The sequence below is a fragment of the Camelus bactrianus genome, chromosome 27 (genome assembly GCF_048773025.1).
Source record: "Camelus bactrianus isolate YW-2024 breed Bactrian camel chromosome 27, ASM4877302v1, whole genome shotgun sequence".
NCBI classification, from domain to species: domain Eukaryota; kingdom Metazoa; phylum Chordata; class Mammalia; order Artiodactyla; family Camelidae; genus Camelus; species Camelus bactrianus.
In genome coordinates, this window is record NC_133565.1 from 25695752 (window position 1) to 25713391 (window position 17640).

At 37.9% G+C, this 17640-nt stretch overlaps 1 protein-coding gene across 3 annotated transcripts in view; it reads left to right on the plus strand.

Moving 5' to 3' along the window:
- Nucleotides 1–2049: 2049 nt before the first annotated feature.
- TICRR (TOPBP1 interacting checkpoint and replication regulator) overlaps nt 2050–17640 on the plus strand; it is a 36100-nt gene continuing 20509 nt past the window's right edge. For all 3 annotated transcript variants that reach the window (XM_074354337.1, XM_074354338.1, XM_074354339.1), the window contains exons 1-11: nt 2050–2828; nt 6329–6608; nt 8834–9069; nt 9973–10207; nt 11022–11151; nt 12291–12430; nt 13439–13654; nt 16236–16387; nt 16966–17063; nt 17358–17451; nt 17546–17625. In XM_074354337.1, the coding sequence (XP_074210438.1) occupies nt 2166–2828; nt 6329–6608; nt 8834–9069; nt 9973–10207; nt 11022–11151; nt 12291–12430; nt 13439–13654; nt 16236–16387; nt 16966–17063; nt 17358–17451; nt 17546–17625 (2324 nt within the window). In that variant the 5' untranslated portion in view covers nt 2050–2165. The remainder of the gene's footprint in view (nt 2829–6328; nt 6609–8833; nt 9070–9972; nt 10208–11021; nt 11152–12290; nt 12431–13438; nt 13655–16235; nt 16388–16965; nt 17064–17357; nt 17452–17545; nt 17626–17640) is intronic.

A 17640-nucleotide genomic window follows, 5' to 3' on the forward strand; every position in this document is an offset into this window, starting at 1 on the left:
CTTTAAGGGAGATTGCTGAATGGAGAGGGGAGAAGAAATGCAGATTAAATAGCCAGATCCATGTCATTGTTTTAAATGAAGACCTGACCAAATTTTACTCTTAAAAAGTGTTCTGAATGGGGGAGGGTATAGCTTAAGTGGTAGAGCACACACACACAGTCTTGGGTCCAATCTCCAGTACCTCCTCTAAAAATAAAGAAATAAACACCAAACTACCCCCCCCCCCCAAAAGTACTCTGAGTCCCTCCTTTAGAGGCTGGTTTTTCACTTGAGGTTCCAAGCATTGTGCCCTGGGAACCTGCCTTTTGGAATCAGAATCTGATTCTATTTGTGGTTCTGCTATCTATAAAATCATTAAGGAGATTCTTCAATTGCTCTGAACTTCAGTTTCCTCTGTTTGTAAAAGCATGAGTTTAATAATAACTCTTAAGAAGTTAGCTTGGTGAACAGGGAACAAATTCCTGTCTCAGGGCCTTGGCACTTGCTGTTCCCTCTTCCTGGAACCCTCTTCTCCCAGATGCCCACAGGGCCTCTCTCCCTTGTGTCTAACAGTCTTTATTGGAATGTCACCTCACTGTGGCTTCCCTGACAATCTATTTGAAACTGTATATTCATACCTACTTCTTACCCCTTTTTCTGCTTAATTTTTCTTCAGAGCACTTTTCATCGCCTAACATACCACATCTTTTACCTATTTATTTTATTGTTTGGCTCTCTCTACTAGAATCTAAGCTTCCCAGGGGGAAGATAGTTAATCTCTTTTACTCCCTGTAATGACTGATGAACGATAAACAGCATAACTGGTGTGGGCATTTTTACCAAGCGCCTGACACATTAAGATTCACAAATATTTGTTGTTCTAAAATGACAGTGGGTGGATCAGGAAATGTCAGTTTATTTTATTCACAGACAATCTACAAAGTATCAGTGGTAGTCTTTCCTGAAACAACTGGCTCAGACAATCTCAGGATTGGAAGGAAATTTAAAGGTAGGTCAGGCCTTGTTAGAATTTAAATTCTCCTCTGCTGTTACCAAGAATAGGAATTGTTCCCATCTAGAGTCACAACCTTTTCTACAGTTGAGGATTCTTCTATTTGCAACAAGAGGATCCTTTTCATTAAGAATCTCCCCCCCTCAGTATAGCACAGGGAACTATATTCAGTATCTTGTAGTAACTTGTATGTTCCTATATGACCGAAGTACTGTAATGTACACCAGTAATTGATACATTGTAAACTGACTATACTTAAATAAAAATATATAAGAAAAAAAAAACTCTCCCAAGAATATAAAAGTAAAATAAGATTGTAGAATACTTACAAAATTTTAAAAAAAATTAATCACCATAATATCATTACTCAGTTAACAGTTTAAAAATACACACAGAAAATTTAGGGCTCTCACTACATGTGCTGTTTTGTAGGTTTTTTCCGGTCGAACATCACGTATAAAAACATTAAAAGGCTCTGCGATGTTCCCCTTGGGGGTTTACCATACCTTATTTAATCATTCGCAAACTGTTTCCTATTTCTCTCAAGTTAAATTTTTATACGATCTCCGATACCTTCTTCAGAGAAACGCCTAGAAGTTACTGAGGCAGGGTAAGTGAACTTTTACTTTTTTAATAGTTTTTTCTTATATTACTGAAGATTAAAGTCTTCACCATCGGATCGCACTCCACAGAAAGTCTAGGGTGGCTTTAAACCAGTTCGATTCAAACCATCCCAAATTCTCTTCCGGTACTGTTTTCAATCACACACGGTCGCAGTCCTCCTTCGGAAAAGAGAAACTTAAAGACAGCCCCAAGCACCACCTCTTTAAATTTTAAACCGGAGGTCCGGGCCAATGAACGCTAAGTTTCTCCGACAACACAACGTCCCGCCCGCAGCCCCGCCCTCCACCAATAAAGCAGAGCTCTTCTCCACCGCCCTTCCAATCATAGCCAAGAATGGAAATGACTCACGTAACTTACGTAAGGCAAGCGGCCAATGGGAGCTGACCTTGGGAGTTACCTCCGCCAATGGCAACAGCCCTTGAAGAGCGCGGGAGTCTTTCGACCAGGGTTCCTGAGGGAAGCAGAGAATGGCGCTGGTTCCCTGAAGCAAGAGCCTAGGGAAGAGTGGCACAGGCTCCGGCCGGAGCCCAGAGGCGGCGGCGCGGCCAACATGGCCTGCTGTCACAACGTAATGCTGCTGCTGGACACCGCGGGCGGAGCCGCTGGTCAGAGCCCCGTCCGGCGGGCTGCCCTGCGCCTCCTCACCTACCTGAGTTGCCGGTTCGGCCTGGCCAGGGTCCGCTGGGCCTTCAGATTCTTTGACTCTCAAGGGGCGCGGAGTCGGCCTTCCCGGGTGTCTGATTTCCGCGAGCTGGGGGTCCGCTCCTGGGAGGATTTTGAGGAGGAGCTGGAGACCAGGCTTAGGGAGGGCGCCCGCGGCGCTCACCTGCCGGGCCCGGCACCCAGGGCCACCCACACGCACAGCGCTCTCATGGAGACGCTGCTAGACTATCAGTGGGACCGGCCCGAGATCACATCGCCCACGAAGCCGATTTTGCGCAGCAGCGGGAGAAGACTGTTGGACGTAGAGAGCGAGGCCAGAGAGGCCGAGTCTGCGCTCGGGAGCTTTGTGAACGCCGTCTTCCTCCTGGCCCCTTGTCCGCATTCGCAGAGGGAGCTGCTGCAGTTCGTGTCTGGCTGCGAGGTCCAGGCCCAGGGCCTGCCGCCTACTCCTAAGCAGGTGATGGAGAAGTTGCTGCCCAAGAGAGTCCAGGAAGTCATGATCGCCCGAAAAATCACTTTGTACTGGGTGGATACCACCGAGTGGTCTAAGGTAAGATGAACTCAGATTTAGGGAGTGGTGCTAGTTCTGGTGAACCAGAACTTGGCAGCGTCTGCAGGGCAGCCGGTAGACCCAGAATGAGACTAACATGACCAACAGGTATCTCTTCAGAAGGAAAGTTCTGTGGTCACAAGCAAATAGGGACAGCCATCCCAACGAACTAAGTAAGGCCCTCGGTACCTCCTGAGTCAAAGCATTTGTGGTCCTTAACAATTTGAGACCCATCTGCCTTCACAGGCTTAATTTTTCCTACACACAACCTATATTCTATCATATTGAAATATAATCTAGTTGGCCAGCAGGTCATGACTGCTTGTTTTGTCTTATCCATCACCTGAAATGCCAGTGCTCACTCTTTTGTGCCAATTTAAACTGCACTCTTTCTTTAAAGCCTTGCCCACTTGGCAGCTGCTCAGTCTCAACCTCTGAATTTCCATACACTTTCGTGGCGTTCACCCTTTTCTCCATTATATGTCCCGTTTGTGCAGTCTCTCACCTTCCATCTAGGCTGAGTACTTCAAAGGCAGGTACACACATCTTTGTATCCCCTGCAGGTGTGTTTCGACTATTATAGGTGTTCAGTAAATATTTGTTGACTAAATGAATAAATTCTTAGGCACTTACAGGCCTAAATGCCTAATTTGGATCTTTATCGAAGCTGTGGAGCCCCTGATCCAGTTAAGCACTATGATAAGTGTATCTTTTTACCTTCATCATTTTCTTCTTTTACTTCACTTTGTCAATAAGTACTAATTTGAGGAGCCACTACATTGAGTACCTACTACATTGATCTAGCTGCTGGGGATGTGGTGGTCAGCAAAGTGGAGTTTACCTTCTAGGGGGAAACAGATTAAACAGGTAAGTGATAGGATTTCAAGTAATGCTCTAAAGAAAATAAAGCCAGGTGAGGAGCTGAGGATGGGACAGAGGAGGTAGAAGGGGGAGGCAGTTGTACATCAGGGGTTAGTCAGGGAAGGCCTTTTTGAACAGAGAATTGAGTGGTGAAGGAGGAGGTACCTGAAGTTTGGGAAAGAACAGTCCAGGCAAAGAGAAGAGCCAGTGTAAAGATTTGAGCTGGAAATGAGCCTAGTTTGTTTCAGAAACAAAAAGGCAAGGAATGCTGAGACCTAGTTGGCAAGAGCACAGTAGGAGAGGAAGTCAGAGGTAGCAGAGGCCTATCTGTAGAGCCAAAGTAATAAATGTTAATTTTGTTCTTGTTGTTGGGAATGCGATTGTACCTATTGGAAACACATGTTGCTAAACTAGGAGTGGGTTAAACTGCAAGATTACAAATAGAAAATGAGCAGGTCCTTTATGAGCTATATAGTGTGTTGAATTTTCCAAATTACTTTCACAGACAAAGCCTGAGAAAGGTGTACCAAATACAAAATAAGACAGAAGTGGTTAAGGGAATGGTAAACATTGATGGAGAACACAGAATCCTAAAACTTAAAGCTTGTTAAGGCAGCAAGTCAATTGTTGGACATAACACACAACACTTATGTGCTTAATTTGGGATAAATGATGTTCAGTCACCTCAGAGACTATTCTGGAGTTAGGTTATATCAAATACTGGCTAGCAATAAGTCTTAGCAAATAGGGCCTGGAGATTCTTTTTCTCTCTTTTCGGAATGATATTAAAATCAGTAGGTTGACAGGATCTTTTTAAAGATTCCTTCCTGGTTTCACATTCCATCATCTGAGGAGATGTGTCTTCTCATATCTGGTATGTTGCTTCCCATAAGAAAAAGCCCATCAGACAATCTTAGGCTTTTCAGGAATTTTTTTTCCTGGTGAATATCTGTCTTTTCCTATTCAAAAGCCTCTGCCTAGCCACACTGGAGGCAAAAGGGAGACTTGGGCTCTGCCCTTGGGGAACGCTCCTTATGAGGGTGGAGAGAAGGGAAGAAGAGATAATCCAGGGCCAGCCTTTCAGAGCTCACCGTCTGGGAAGTAGAACTGAGGGAAACAGACTGGGGGAGGAGGGATCCAAGCACGTAGAGCTCTTGCAAAGATACAGGATAGAGAGGAGCAGAGGAGACCCCTGTCACATTGTCAACTTTATGCTTTTGACTTAATCAGCACATATCTGCTGTTGAATAAACTGCTAGGTGTGCTGGGTGCTGAGTGCACCATTAGTGAACCAGACGGGTGTGGTCCCTGCTCTCTTGGAGTTTATAATCTTGTGGACATTTATAAATCCCCAGATTTGAAACTACCACTAGGACTTCTCTGTTACTTACTCCATAATATGCATAAAGATGAAAAATACAGCTATACTCTATATACTGATTGTGAGTTTTTAAATAATATTCATATATTATTTTTTAATCAAAGCTAATTACCTTTTCAGCTCATTTTAAAGTTTTATGTTTTATTTGCTAAGCACCTTTTTTTTTTCCTGGCTGGACCTCTGGCTGGAACAATTTCAACAAATTTTTTGCTTCCCTTTGGAAGAAAATCCTAATTGGGTTCTGTGATATCTGAATTAGCTTACCATTCTCCCACACAGCAGTAAGCACAGGTGTGGACACATAAGTGGTAACAGCAAATACTGATTAATCTTATCACAGTATTTTCCAAACTGATATACATAATTGAAGCAAAAGTTCTGCAGTACGTTGCTTATCTTCACTACATGTGACACTTTATATTGTGCTCTGATATTTTTTGTTTTTTCTTTAACACTGATCTTAAACCACTCAATTGATACAGAGTCCATCCAAGTCCATCAGAGGGCCACGGCCCTCATTTGAAAGCATTGTCCAAGAGACTTCTAGGTTCTTGGACTAGATAATTATCATTGCCTTGCTGTGAACTTTGGCACTCTTATGCCCCTCTTTGAATTTTAATACAATGGAAAGTTTGGAGATGACCTAGAAGACACTTCTAGTTCTAATTTTTCACATTCACATAGCAATTTAAGGTTTACAGTTGTTCACTCACCTGTGTAGTAGGCAAACCAGCATGATAGATGTATTCTAGGGTAGGTGCTCCTTCATCTTCCCATAGTACCTTCACTGAATATTTTCATGGTATATTGTGATTCTAAGTTAAATATTTCATTTTATTGCTGTTTTACTCCACCCTTGACTTTAAGATCCTAGAAGACAGGGACTACGTCTTGCTAGTTAATTGGTCCTTCGGACTTTTCAATTAATAAAAATTGGTAAGAGGCCAGACAAGACTAACATTTTATGATTTATCCCTAGTGATTTGCATCACTTCTGTTCCTTGGCAGAAAATCGAAGTGCTATTTTCACTAAATAGATGCTTTCTTGGAGGCGTATTATATAGTAGTTATATTCGGGGGCTGTACAGTAATGGGATGCTGGCCATAACTTGTGTTTGGTTCAACAAATACATTAATTGTGTAATTTGATCCTTTAATATATGTATCTATCAACTTTACTTTCTCCTGATTTCCCTTAGCTTTATTTAATAATGCCTAACTTACAATAACCCAAGTTTCTTTGTAACTTTAATTTTAGCTGTGGGAATCCCCAGACCACCTTGGTTACTGGACAGTATGTGAACTGCTCCACCATGTAGGAGGTACTGTCTTGCCATTTGAAACTTTCAGCCAGGATTTTACCAAAGTTGGGGAAACACTTCTTGGTAATGAAAGAAAGCTGTCAAGGGAACCTCACCTCTCTTCATGGATTTCAGCTCTGCCAACTGATTCCACTTTAAACTGTTTGCTCTATAATTCTCCTGAGTATGAAGCCTCATTTCCACGGATGGAAGGAACGTTATTTCTCCCTGTTGAAGGTAAGCAAATATTATGGGGGGCATTTGGTTAGTCTCGGTTTCATTCATTTCTTCAAGGCAGGCCCATGCTTTTAACTTCTGAAAGATTTCCAGCAGCCTAGGCATTCAGTTAATGCTTGTAATTAAAAGGTGTCTGAGCAAAATCAAAGATACTGCAGGAAAGGACTAAATTCTGGCACAACTGCAAGTCCATGTAAATAGGGCCAGTGAATGATTTTAAAGAGTTTCCCAACTTTTTTGCAAAGAAGGATGATGTTGTTCAGGTGCCCAAGCAAATGGGTGGTAAGATTTCACTGCCTAATAGAAGAGATTGATAAATTGAAGACCATCTAAAATCAGCGACTCAGAAGAAATAAATTACTCCATTGAAGCTGAAAATGGTGCTTGTTACCAGGAAGAGCCAGCATATTGGAATCTTCATAAATTTGCTTTGTCATATGATTTGCTATAGTGAATCTAATTTCTGAGTTATAGATTCATACAAATAATACTATATAGTGACATATACATAAAACTATTATTATACATTATGGGCAATTTAAGGAAATTTCAAGAATAGTTTTGTTTAAGCATTTTGTCTTATATGGTCTTTAGAATTTAACTTCATGAGATACAATGCACTGTTACAGATTTAAGAGACAGTGGGTTTTTTAACATGTGTGTATTGCTTGAACACTTACTTCTATCATAATTATTGAGTTCTGACATCAAGTCACGCCCTTATAATACCAGTCTTATACAGCTTTTCCTATAGAACTAAATGGACTTACTATGAGAACTTCGTGGCAGTAGAATGAGGGTTGAAGTGTGAACTAAGTGACAATACTAGTGCTTCAACTGACATCTAATATTTTTCTTCTTACTATTAAATCTCTTTTTAGGAACTGTTTTTGGTTTTTTTTTTTGAAGTTACAATGTGTCACTTTCTGGTACAAAGCATAATGTTTCAGTCATACATATACATACATATATTTCTTTTCATATTCTTTTTCATTATAGTGCTACAAGGTATTGAATATAGTTTCTTGTGCTATACAGTATAAACTTGTTGTTTATTTATATATCGTAGTTAGTATCTGCAAATCTCAAACTCCAGACTTATCCCTCCCTCCACCTCTGGTAATCATAAATTTGTTTTTTATGTCTGTGAGTCTGTTTCTGTTTTGTAAATACGTTTATTTGTGTTTGGTTTTTTTAGAGTCCACATATAAGTGATATCATATGATATTTGTCTTTCTCTTTCTGACTTACTTAGAATGACCATCTCCAGGTCCATTCATGTTGCAGCAAATGGCATTGTTTTATTCTTTTTTATGCCTGAGTAGTAGTCCATTGTATATGTACCATACTTTTCATCCAGTCATCTGTTGATGGACATTTAGGTTGTTTCCATGTCTTAGCTATTGTAAATAGTGCTGCTGTAAACATCGGGGTTCATGTATCTTCAAATTAGAGTTCCCTCTAGATATATGCCCAGAAGTGGGATTACTGGATCATGGCAAGTCTATTTTTAGTTTTTTAAGGACTCACCATACTGTTTTCCACAGTGGCTGCACCAAACTACATTCCCACCAGCAGCACAGGAAGGTTCCCCTTTTTGCAAACCCTCTCCAGCATTTATTGTTTGTGGACTCCGTTCTGACTGGTGTGAGGTGATACCTCAAATAGTTTTGAATTTTTAGTTTTGATTTGCATTTCTCTGATAATTAGCGATACTGAGCATTTTTTCATGTGCCTACTGGCCAATTGCTTGTTTAGATCTTCTGCCCATTTTTGGATTGGGGTTTTTTTGTTGTTATTAAATTATATGCACTGTTTTGTATACTCTGGAAACTAAGCCCTTGTCAGTCTCATCATTTCCAAATATTTTTTTACCTGTTCTGTAGGTTGTCTTTTTGTTTTTAGTTTCCTCTGCTGTGCAAAAGCTTACAAGTTTAATAAGGTCCCATTTGCTTATTTCTGCTTTTGTTTCTGTTGCCTGGGTAGACTGCCCTAGGGGAACATTGCTAAGATTTATGTCAGAATGTTTTGCCTATGTTTTCTTCTAGGAGGTTTATAATGTCTTATGTTTAAGTCTTTAAGCCATTTTGAGTTTATTTCTGTGTATGGTGTGAGGGAATATTCTAACTTCATTGATTTACATGTGGCTGTCCAGCTTTCCCAGCACTAGTTGCTGAAGGAACTATTTCTTATATTAGAATTTCAATATTCTTTATTTTTAACAGGGAAAGAGATTCAAGAAACATGGACAGTTACCCTACAGCCCTTGGCCATGCATCAGAGACATTTTCAGAAACCAGTCAGAATTTTTCTAAAAGGCACAGTAACCCAGTGGTCTCTCCCAAAAAGCAGCACTTTGTGCACTGACAGCTGGATGCTACAAAGTCCGGAGGAGAATAAATCAACTCAAAGGATATTTCAGCAGCTGGTAAATAGGCTGACTGCTGAAGAGTTACATCTGGTAGGTATCTTCCATGTGGTAGATTATTTTGGTCTAATAACACACTGGTAAAGTGAAATACATGCATTTATGAAATGCCAAGGATTGCCCTACATAATACAGCCTCAGTGAAACAGATGATGTTTTTGCAAATATTTTAGCATCATGACAATGCTCATTAGTGAAGAAACAGTTAATAAAATTGCATGTACCTTGAACCCAATTAAGTTAAATTATATTCACATAGGGAAAAGGCAGTGGGCCAAATGGAATATTAGGGCAGTGAAGTGATGAGTGAGTTCTTTCTTTTGGGGGAGGGGTGGGTAACTAGGTTTATTTATTTATTTATGTTTAGAGGAGGTACTGGATTGAACCCAGGACCCGTGCACTGAGGTCAGGGAGTCAGGTGACCTGAATTTGGTCTCAGCTCTGCTGCCCTCTGTGTGATCTGAATAAATCCTGTAAGTGGCAGAATCGCCTTACGGTTACGAGCATGAGTTTTTGTTTTGACTGTCCCCCCTTTTTTAATTACAGTACAGGATTTTTAATTCATACACACTTGGCTTCTGCCTCTTATTAACTGAATGACCTTACTCCTCAGTCTCAATTCTTCCTCTATAAAATGGGGATAATAATAATTTTTACCTCAGTGGTTGTGAGGATTCAGTGAGTTATAAGTACATAATAAGTGCTTAGTAAATATTCCTGGTAACCTTAGGTTTTTCATATTTGTAAATTGAAGGCTTAGGATTATATGATCAGTAAGTTCAATTTAGCGCTAATACCCATCAAGCCTGTCTTTTCCACAGTTTTCTCTTTTATATTAATCATCACCAGAGGAAACTATCATTCTGGCTTTTAGTAAACTACATGCTTCTTTAGACATGTCAACATGTTCTCAACTAATTAGAACTTCTTGTGTAGGTTGCCAGTGTGGACCCTGGTGAAGGCTGGCCCCCCGTCACTGGAGTCATTTCCCCCTTCTCTACCAGTGCTACAATTCTCACTGTGTTCCACACCAAGGAGGCTGAATTTCAAAGACATTTTCTCCAAACAGTCATGACAGAGAGCCCCCAAGATTCAACTTCCCTTTTTTCTGAGGTTATGGATGGTGTATTGAATCAGATTCACAATTCACTTGAAGATTCTGCTACATCTGGTAAACTTTTTAACCAATAACTACCATACTCTAGGGCAGTGTTTTACCATCTTTTCCAGCATCATAGCATTTTTTCAATATGCTCTTAATAGAACCTGATACCTGTTATAGAACAAATAAAAGCAAGCTACAATATTTCTGATAGTTTAAACCACCATTATTTATAGAAATCCTGAGGTACTTCTGAGGAGGCCAAAGGCTCTGTGAAACTGGTTTGAAACTGAAGGTATAAGATGAAACCTGGTTTGAATATACTTAATAATAGAGTGTGTAAAACCATTATGATTCTACCTACCACTTCATTGTTGTTACTAATATGATGAAAATCTTATTTATGCTAGATAGAGATAATCAGTTTGATATTTCTTCCACTCACTTACTCAACAGATTTATTGAGTGCCTGTTGTGTGTCCAGCACTGTTTCAGGTACTGGAATATATCATAGAACAAAACAGACAAAGGTCTGTGTTCTCACGGAGCTTACTTTCTAGTCGAGGGAAACAAGACAGTAAACTAAATAAGAACATTTCAGGTAGAGGCAATAGCAGATGGCAAGGCTCTGAGAAGGATGTGTGTCTAGTGTGTTGGAGGAACAGTGAGGAAGCTTGTGTTTATACACTTCCAGGGTTGCATTTTTCTTAGACAACATGGGCCTATTGGAGTTGGTGGTACAGATGAAGTAAGGTCATTAATGATGCCACTTTGTCCTTTGGAAGAATGCCATCAGTCCAAGGGAGGAACAAGTGCTTGGAGTTCTCTGCTTTGGTTCTAATGACTTTTTAATTCTTCCATCTCTGCTCCTTTGTTCCTGTAGCTCCTCCTATTCCAGAATGGGCCCAGCAGGAGCTGCGCCGCTCCATTCCCTGGAGTGCAGCTGTTCTGGAGAAGTGGTTTCCTTGCTCTAACCTGAGTGGCGCCAGTTCAAATTTGATGGAGTCATTTTGGTAAAATGTTTTATTTGGTATCGGTTATTGAAATCAGCTCTCACTGAATAAACTAGAATTATTTATATGCATGTGAAAAATATGTTGAATACAAACAGAATTGCAAAAGGATGATGTATGATACCATTTTTATAAAATTTGCAACGAAGTGGCAATTTATATTGGTTTTGTTACATGTGTATGCCTCTGAGTAACAGACATACAAATCTAGGAATACCTCTGGGAGGAAGGAATGGGAAGAGATTGGGTGAAGCTTTCTCTGTGTTTATGATGCTTTATTTTATCGGAAAAAGATCTGAAACATATGGCAAATTATTAACAAGTATTTAATCTTGGTGGAAGGTACATGCTTATCTAATAACTTTCTCTACTTACCTGTAACCTTTGAAAGATTTGTAAATTTGAAAAAAAAACTAATAGAAAAAAAAATGGCAAAACTTCCTCACTGTTAAAGGAAACACTAATATACTTAGAATTCATCTGCTTCATGAACTGCATGTATGAACTAATTCAATTAATGTCACCATAACTTTCTCCTACTTTTAAATCAAATGATATCAGATAATATAAAATAGTGAAATACAAATAATATATTTTGAAAGCTGTGCCATTTTCATAATTTCCTTAGTGACTCATATTTAGCTGTAGGTGGAGAAGTATTTAATAACTAATCATCTCCCCTGCCCCATTTCCTCCCCTTCTCATCAGTGCCAAATTAGTTTACTAGAGTGTGAAAGAATTATTCAGGAATCATTGTGATACTTACTATGCTGTATTTGCATCATCTTGCACTTTAATGTATGGACACTGAATGATAACTGACTATGGAAATCTGGAAGTGAAGTAGTTGCCATAATTAGACATGTACCCTAGGATGTGAAGAATCTTATTATTAAAAAAAATCACTGTTGTATGTAATGATTAAAGGTTTGGTGAACAAGTAGCTTCTGCCTCTGAGTTTGTTCAAATCTTAAGTGAGAAGGAGATTTTTCCCTCCTGTGAAAATATTTTTGAAGGCTTCTTGTGGGGACATCTTTTGATTAGTTTTTAAAAGGATAATGAATTTTGTTGTTTGTTTTTAAAGCTTTTTAGAGAATCAGAATTTTGGCTTTATACTAGGTATCTTGACTTGTTCACAGGTTACTACAGGCTGCCTCATCTAATAAGGAAGAGTCTTCCAAAACTGAAAGTGAATTAACACGTTGCCTCTCTGAGTTCTACCAGAGAAAGTCTCGTGAAGAATCCACTGTGTCCAATCAGGAAGACAGCAAAAAGAAACGTATGCATATAGAAAGGCTGTTTCTTGCAGTCCTTTTTGACACTGTATGTTTTTAAAAGATTGACATTCCCTAAAATGAGGTTGAAACGGTAAATGAATAAAGGACACGTTCTTATATTTCAAATTTGAAAATAATTACATTAGTATAATAGTGATTTTTAAAAACCACCTACAATTTACCTCTTCTGAATAAATCATTTTCATTTTTAGTTGTAACTTAATTTAAATACATCTTTATATGCTGCTTACAAATATTTGTTCATCAGCTACTTTGCCTTTTTAGTCACTATTCTACCTCATTGCTTAACAATTTACAAATTTCTTTTTTCTTTTTTTAATATATTTATTTTTATTGAAGTATAGTCAGTTTACAGTGTGTCAATTTCTGGTGTACAGCATAATGCTTCAGTCATATGTGAACATACATATATTTGTTTTCATATTCTTTTTCACCATCAGTTACTACAAGATAGTGAATATAGCTCCCCATGCTATACAGCATGAACTTGTTTACAAATTTCTTATGTTGTTGAGTATTTAGATTGTTTTCAGTTTTTATCATTATAAATAATACTATAATGTACATCATGCATGTGATTTATTCTTTGGGTGATTTCCTTAGCATAAATTTCCAGGAATAAATTACTATATCAAAAAATGGGAAAAGATAGCTCTGGATGCAGACTGCTAAATGCCTTTCAAAAGAGTTTTATTACAAGTCTCTTGAGTACTGGGTAACACCAAAATAAGTCTGTTTGGTATTTGCCTTACCTAAAAATCATCTAATCACATTGATTATTTCCTAAACTTCTGTTAAAAGCAGAGATCTCTTTCTCCCTGTATTGTAGGTAGAAAGAGATGCAAGAGCTACCTAATTCAGATCATTCTGAAGGGATATACTTCATTTCAGTACTCTTACACAGGATATTTAATCTGAATTAAAATAGTTCTTGATTCCACAGAAGTAAAAGTTATTTTACTTTTCTTCCTATGACATTGTTTTGGTAGGAGGTGTCCCTCGTACTCCAGTGAGGCAGAAGATGAATACCATGTGCCGTTCCTTAAAGATGCTGAATGTTGCAAGACTGAATGTAAAGGCTCAGAAGTTACATCCAGATGGCAGTCCAGACACAGCTGGGGAGAAAGGGATCCAAAAGATGGCCAGTGGAAGAACAGATAAATTGGAAAACAGAGGGAGAACACAAAGGAGTTCTAAACCCAAAGGTATTCCTCAGTTTCATTACATTTTGGTGTCTGAATCCATGTTTACTTTTAATACCCTCATATTTTTATAATTTTTAATTATATTCCTTAATGAACATTTATTCAATATCTACTACATGCCCACAAGTGTGTTACAGGGAAGATAATAAATAATAAGATAATGTCCTCCCTTGAGATTTATGATCCAGCCACAAATAACAGTAATACAGATACACACACCAGAAAACACTTGCTCATTTGGGAAGTAAAGACATATTAGGAGAAACATACTAGGAGAAAGGGAAAGTCAGCTTTGGGCAGGAGGAGGCTGAGAAGGCTTCTAAGGAGCCACTGGAGCTCAGGTGAGACTTTGAAGAATGAGCAGAGTTCAGATGGCAGGAAGAGTGTGCTAGATGGGGGATTAGTATAAGCAAAGTCACAAAGAAGGAGGACTGTGGCTTGGCCATAGGACAAGTGGTTAAAGAAATTTTATACATTTGTGAATAAAAGAGAAAAGATTCATGAATAATCAAGGGTTAGGTTATCGAGGTCATTCAAAGTTGGGCAGAAGAATTTATTCCAGTAGCTTTTATTTTCCTATTCTTTTTTCTTCCTTTTTAAAAAAATGTATTGAATTGCAGTATGTTTCTCATTTTTAGGACACATTCTTAGCTCACACTGGCAGTGCCAGTCCTGTGGGATGATTGTGACAATAGCTTATGAACTTGGGGCAAAAATTGAAAGGTGACATCTTTGAGGGTTTTTTTTTTAATTCTGAAATAAAAGTTTTCTGCCTCTTTAAAGATTTGTTTCCTGTGGAATGCTAGATCATAGATGATAATCAGTTTAAGTGAGACATCTTTGAGCTAATAAGGTATATAAGAATGTGAATGATACATTTAAGGGAGAGCAAAATTAACAATATGTAAGGTGATGTGGTATTCGCACAATTTCTGGACTAGATTATCTTTAGAAATAGACCTGCACAATTGTAGTTAATTGATTTTTGACAGCAGTGGCTCCAATAATTCAATAGGACAAGGGTAATCTTTGCAACAGATGGTGCTGAAACAACTGGATACATTCATGGAAAGAATGAACCTTAACCTTACCTCTTAATAGTATTTCAAATTTCTCCTCTATTTTTTGACTTCTAATATTGTTTATACCTTTTGATCTCTTTTTAAAAATTGCTTAGTCTTGCTATAGATTTCTCTCTTTTATTTGGCTTTTCAAAGAATCATCTTTTGTTTATCTCTTTTTTTTTTCCCTATTTTATTTTTTGGATTTATTCTTTTGTGTTATTTCTTATGTTGAACTCTTAGCTATTTTGGTTTTTAATTTTTCTTCTTTAAAAAGATAATTTAAGTCTACAGATTTTCCTTTAAGTCTAAATTTAGCTGCATTATATAAGTTTGCTGTATTCTGTTTTCATTGATATTTAATTCTGAATATTTTCTGACATCTATAATATAAAGGAGTGTTTTATTTTTGTCATTAGCTATTTTTGGCCTACCTGCAGACAATGTGTTCTGTAAAATATAGACTCTCTAATATTTGCTGAAACTCTTATGGCGTAAAGTGTGGTTAAGTTTTGGTAATATTCTGTGTGTACTTTGAAAATAATGTGTATTCTCTAATTCTTGGGTAGTTGGTTCTATATATACCCATCAAGTTTATTAATGTTTGAATATTCAACATTCGTACTAATTTTTTCCTACCTCTTATCTATAGCTGAGATGATTGTATTATAGTCTTCCACTGTGTAGTTTTGTCTAAATTCCCTTGTAATTCTGCCAATTTTTGCATCATATATTTTGAGGCTTTCTTGTTAGGGCCATACAAATTCAGAATTATTTATATCTTCCTTGTGATTATGTCTTTTGTAATTATTCCTTTTCTTTATTCCTAATAACTTTATGCCTTAAGGTTTGTTTTGGCCTGGCAGTGATATAGTTATACTAGTTTTCTTTTTGTTAGTGTTTGCCGCAGCACCTTTTTTTATTCCTTTATTTCCAATGTTTCTTTATTGTGTGTTTTGGATATGTCTCTTATAAACAGTATAAATTTTTTTAATCCAATCCGACAGTTTCTACCCTTAAAGCAGCAAGTGTATTTGTAAAATAAGTATTTATGAATACTGATAAGCTTGGGCGTATTTTAGTGTCTTATTTTATGCTTTCTATTGTTGTTTTTCCTTTCTAGCAGGCTATGGGATTAATCAAATTTTCTTTATTCATCTTTTTCTTTTTTTGCTAGGTTTGAAGGTTGTATAGTTTCTTTCTTTTCCATTTTTAACTACCTTTAAATTTATAATATGTATGCTTGATTTGCAAAAACTTAAAATTAATCACTATCTCTGTACTTTCCCAGCCTGGGCACTTTTGACATTTTAGACTGGATAATTCTCTGGTATTTAGCAGTATCCCTGGCCTTCACCTATTAGATGCCAATAGTACCCTTCCCCTCCCCACCAGTCACGGCAACCCAGGCGTAGCCAAAAATCCCCTTGGCAGCAAAACTTCCCAGTTGATGATCACTGGCCTAAAACTGCAATGACTTCAGCTGGATCTGATAATCAATTTGACTTTTTTCCCCACAGATTTTAAAACTGAGGAGGAGCTACTATCTTACGTACATGAAAATTACCAAAAGACCTTGGCTACAGGAGAAATTGTGTTGTATTCATGTGCTCAGAACATGATCTCAAACATTAAAGCATTCCTAAAATCCAAAGGCACCAAGGAATTAGAAGTAAGGGAGTCTGGATGTTACTTGTCACAAATGTAGTGGTTGCTGCTTGTTGGTGGGTTTGGCTTATATGTCTTGGAAAATGTCTGTTATGCAGTGAGTACATGGTTCAAAAATAATAAGTGAGGGAGGTGAGCACAATGCCAGGCCTTGGAAGGTGGACATGGTGAACTGGTAAGGCAGAAATCAAGGAAACGGGCTAGGTTGGGATAATTATACATACTTCTCTTCTGATGAAAGCTCTAGCTTCGTCTGAGCTGCATGTATTAAGCCAGTGTTTCTTAACCCTGACTGCACTTTAGAGTCACCTAGAACATTTCTTTGAAATATGAATGCATTTTGCTTAGACTTCTCAGTCACCACTTTATGAAAGTTGAAATTTACAGGCTTGCTATATACATGCCCACTGCTCTCAGATACTTGTTTTACATGTTCTTTTTAAAGATATAAGAAGAATATTTCACTGTTTTTCATTCAAGTGGAAAAAGGGGGGATGTAATTCCCTTCTTAGAGCATTAGCTGTGAAGAAATTAGAAATAATAAATAACGTAATATTCTGTGTAATAATTTTGTATTTGCAGATGAACTGCCTACATCAAGTGAAAAACAGCCTCTTAAAAACTAGCAAAAGTCTTCGACAGAATGTAGGAAAACTGAATAAGGAAGACAAAGTGAGAGAGTAAGTAACTACTTTTTTTAAAATCATTACTCCAAACAAAGCTAAAATTTGTTTGTATCAGTTTAAAATAGATTGCCAATTGCTCAAAGAGGCTTTTGTAGCTGATTCTTTCTGAAGTTCTAATGTGCAGTTTGTCACCTGTTTACCTAATAACAATATCATTATTTGGAGAAAGCAATGGCTTTTGTCCTTTTTGATTGTTATTTACAAATAGATCTATGCATAAAGAAGAAACTTTAATTTCAGTTAGGTAACACTGCAAGTAGGTATGACCAAGTATTTTTTTCTCTCAAGGTGCCAGCTTCAGGTATTTATTCGTTTGGAGATGTGTCTGCAGTGCCCTTCAATACATGAAAACATAGATGATATGGAGCAAGTAGTGGAGGAGGCAAGTATACTGCTTAGTGCCACTAGGAATATGCTATAGATGCTTGCAGCTTCCCTGCAGAGGCCATGTAGTAATCTTCTAAATTCTTGTTCAGGTGACAGATCTGCTGCGCATGGTGTATTTAACTGAAGACTCAGCATACCTAGCAAAGTTCCTGGAGGAAATTTTGGGATTGTAAGTTTGATGATT